At 37.9% G+C, this 3116-nt stretch overlaps 1 protein-coding gene across 1 annotated transcript; it reads right to left on the reverse strand.

The window, feature by feature from the left end:
- Nucleotides 1-33: 33 nt before the first annotated feature.
- On the reverse strand, nucleotides 34-2018 carry LOC103522199 (DNA-directed RNA polymerase II subunit RPB3; the record flags this gene model as incomplete). Its single annotated transcript, XM_008487302.3, has 4 exons — nucleotides 1933-2018; nucleotides 918-1089; nucleotides 416-596; nucleotides 34-137 (listed from the first exon to the last, which is right to left on the reverse strand). Coding segments are annotated over exons 1-4 (543 nt in total), but the record flags the coding sequence as incomplete, so codon positions are not given.
- Nucleotides 2019-3116: the final 1098 nt, after the last annotated feature.

Genomic DNA, 3116 nt, shown 5'->3' on the forward strand with positions numbered 1-3116 from the left:
CATGGAGTTGTCAGGATCATATTCAAAACAAACCCCGGCTGTGGGGTTCCACTTGGCATGCTCTTTACCAAAACCTTTTTTGGCATAGGCTCTTAGTCTCAGCTCTTGACCTTTTCGCAATTTGACAATCAGGATATCTGTTGGAAAACAGGATGAGAAGGTTAGATGATAACATTTAGCAACAAATTTTGGAATATTTAAAATTTAGCATTTAAGTAACAAACACAATTTTGGTTGCTAGAGTGAGAATTTGTTATGCTAGTCCCTTTTGCAAGCAGAAAACAAACAACTCTGCTCTTTACACTTGGTTGGGAGTTAGTGGATAAGGTAATGACATGATACATAATTATCTGTTACAATTGAGTAACACTGATGCTCAGAAAATGAAGGGGGGGGGGACCTTGTCTTAGCTTACCATCAGTTTCTCCATACTCATTCATGTCAGCATCTCTATTCCTGGAGGTAACCGGCACAACTCGGGCATCAGTAGATTTCAAGTCAGCAGTAGTAACATGGCGGGTTTGATCATCAACACATTTCACATCAAGAGTAAACTCAACACTACACTCGGAACAGAAGTCAACACATGTGCAGTCCTGAAATACATACATTTAAATTAAATGTTAGCCAATGGTTTTGAACATTGTGTGTGTAGTTATTGTATGTAACATGGGTCACAAAAATTAGAAATAGTAGGTAATATAATTATTCAGGATTAGGTGGCAAAGAATACTTCAGGCATGAACTTAACTCAAGTTTAAATTCCTTGGTACCATGAGTGGATTCCATGATATAGTTTCTTGTTAGATTAGATGGTACAGATTGAATTAGACAATAGGTAATCCTGCATTTAGACTGTAACATTACTGTGATATTTAAATTAAATAAATTGTATCAATAAAGACATAAATAAGTACCCTTGAGTAAAGAATACGATCCACAACTTCATCAGATGTTAGAGGTATGAGTCCAATACGGGATGCTATAAATTCATCACTGAGAACGGTAGAGTTGGCTTCAAGTTGAACCCAATCTATAGCCATGGTTGGGGTCTCAGCTATGAATACTCTTCTGAGGCTATTAGCAACACTAGAAAGAGAAGAAAAATATCAATTAGTAGGGGACTGTCTAATTTACCGACCTGAGGAAATCACTCCTCCTGGGCTTCCGGTGAAGAAATTTTTACCAGCCAAACCGGTTTTGGATAGCTCTTGGTAAGCATAACAATCCTGTGAAAACCGTTTGTCTTTATCCCAAACCGTTTTCCAGAAAACTCTGGAAAACCCTTTTGAAAAATGGAAAATCTCAATTTCCAGACAAACCGTTGCAAAATTTTTACCGGCCAGCCCGGTTTTAGATAGCTCTTCACAAGAAGAACAATCCTGTGAAAACCGTTTGTCTTTATCCCATACCGTTTTCCGGAAAACCCTTTTGAAAATCATTTCAATGGTTTGTCCGGAAATTGAGATTTTCCATATTTCAAAAGAGTTTTTTCCGGAAAACAGTGTGGGATGGAGACAAACAGTTTCACAGGTTTGTTCTGCTCATGAAGGGCTATTTAAAACCGGGCTGTCCAGTAAAAAATTTTCAACCCTAAGTGCGCTAATGGATGTTTTACGTTTATCATATGAGATTTCCGGGATTTTCTGGAGATTGGTTTGGGCTACAAAAAGTTTTCCGGAAACCGGTTTGGGATAAAGCCAAACGGTTTTCATATATACACAGAAATGCAAACAAGAAACTTGGCCTGGAGCACAGCAACAGCTGTGCACTCAAGCCTTTCCATTCCATGTTCTCTTTCCAGTTCCCATTTGTTCTTTTACTGAATGTTTAAATAGGATATCTATAATACCAAGCTTTTGCTTGATCAGAAATTTAGTTCAATCCCATGTTGATCAGACTTGTTAAGCTCCAAAGCCAATCATTGCTTACCTTAGCTCTGTATCCTCTACTTGAAATTTGACATTTTCATCAGTTAGATCTGTAATGTGGACTGACGGTTGATTAGCATAGGGCATTTTGATTAAATGCTGCTAAAAGTTAGTTGAATCACTGATGGATGAAATGTGTGTCCAGCCAGCCCTTGAGTTAGCCGGAGGAGGATGTAGATTAGCACTGGACTTCCGGTATTGGTACTTTCTGGGGATTAAAAATCAATTAAATCAAAAGCCTTTTTAACAAAGTTTCACAAATATTATACACTATACTAAATATAAAAATCCGGTGATCCGGTGAAGGTGAAGAACAACCAACAACGTAAAAAAACGTGAAATCGTGAACGTGAATGGACTATAGATGTGAAACCGGCCAAAGATGTTGTATGTACATGTACAACCCGCGATATTCTGAAATTTGCTAGCTTCTCATACATGATTTTTTTTATTTACAGGGTGATTCAAAAAGTATTAACCCAAGTACCCCTTAAAACTTAACAGTTCAGGTTGGATATTATTTCTTACATCTGGGCCGGTTCTTCAAAGCCGTTAGCATTTCTCTCATAAAAATCCCGAACCCTCTTGAACACCCTGTAAACTTCACGTTTTTTTAAGCTTCTCATACATGATTTTTTTTTTTATTTACAGGGTGATTCAAAAAGTATTAACCCAAGTACCCCTTAAAATTTAACAGTTCAGGTTGGATATTTTCTTACATCTGGGATCTGGGCCGGTTCTTCAAAGCCGTTAGCATTTCTCTCATAAAAATCCCGAACCCTCTTGAACACCCTGTAAACTTCACGTTTTTTTACTCAACTTCTCAACTATTCACTGGACGGATATAACCGATTCAACCGGTTGCTCACGGTAGCTATGTAGCTAATGAGCTAATCTGTAGATCCTCATGGTAGAAAGTAGAAAGAAGGCAGATCCAAATCCTGCTCTGTTTTTTTTCCTAGTTCTAGCTGTTTGGTGCTTGCTTTTCTAGTTTTTCTGCCAGTTTTTCCAGACTTCCCAGTATGGGATCTGGCACAGGGGAGCGTGTTGAGGACGAGATTTTTGTGGGAATTTTGCTATAAATCCCACCATTAAAAAAAATACCCTGAGGACGAGTGAAATTACATGGGATTTTTGTAGGTAGGTAAATAGGTATGTAGATGTAGGTAAATAGGTATGTAATCT

The sequence above is a fragment of the Diaphorina citri genome, unplaced genomic scaffold (genome assembly GCF_000475195.1).
Source record: "Diaphorina citri unplaced genomic scaffold, Diaci psyllid genome assembly version 1.1 scaffold7317, whole genome shotgun sequence".
In the NCBI taxonomy this organism is placed as follows: Eukaryota; Metazoa; Arthropoda; class Insecta; order Hemiptera; family Psyllidae; genus Diaphorina; species Diaphorina citri.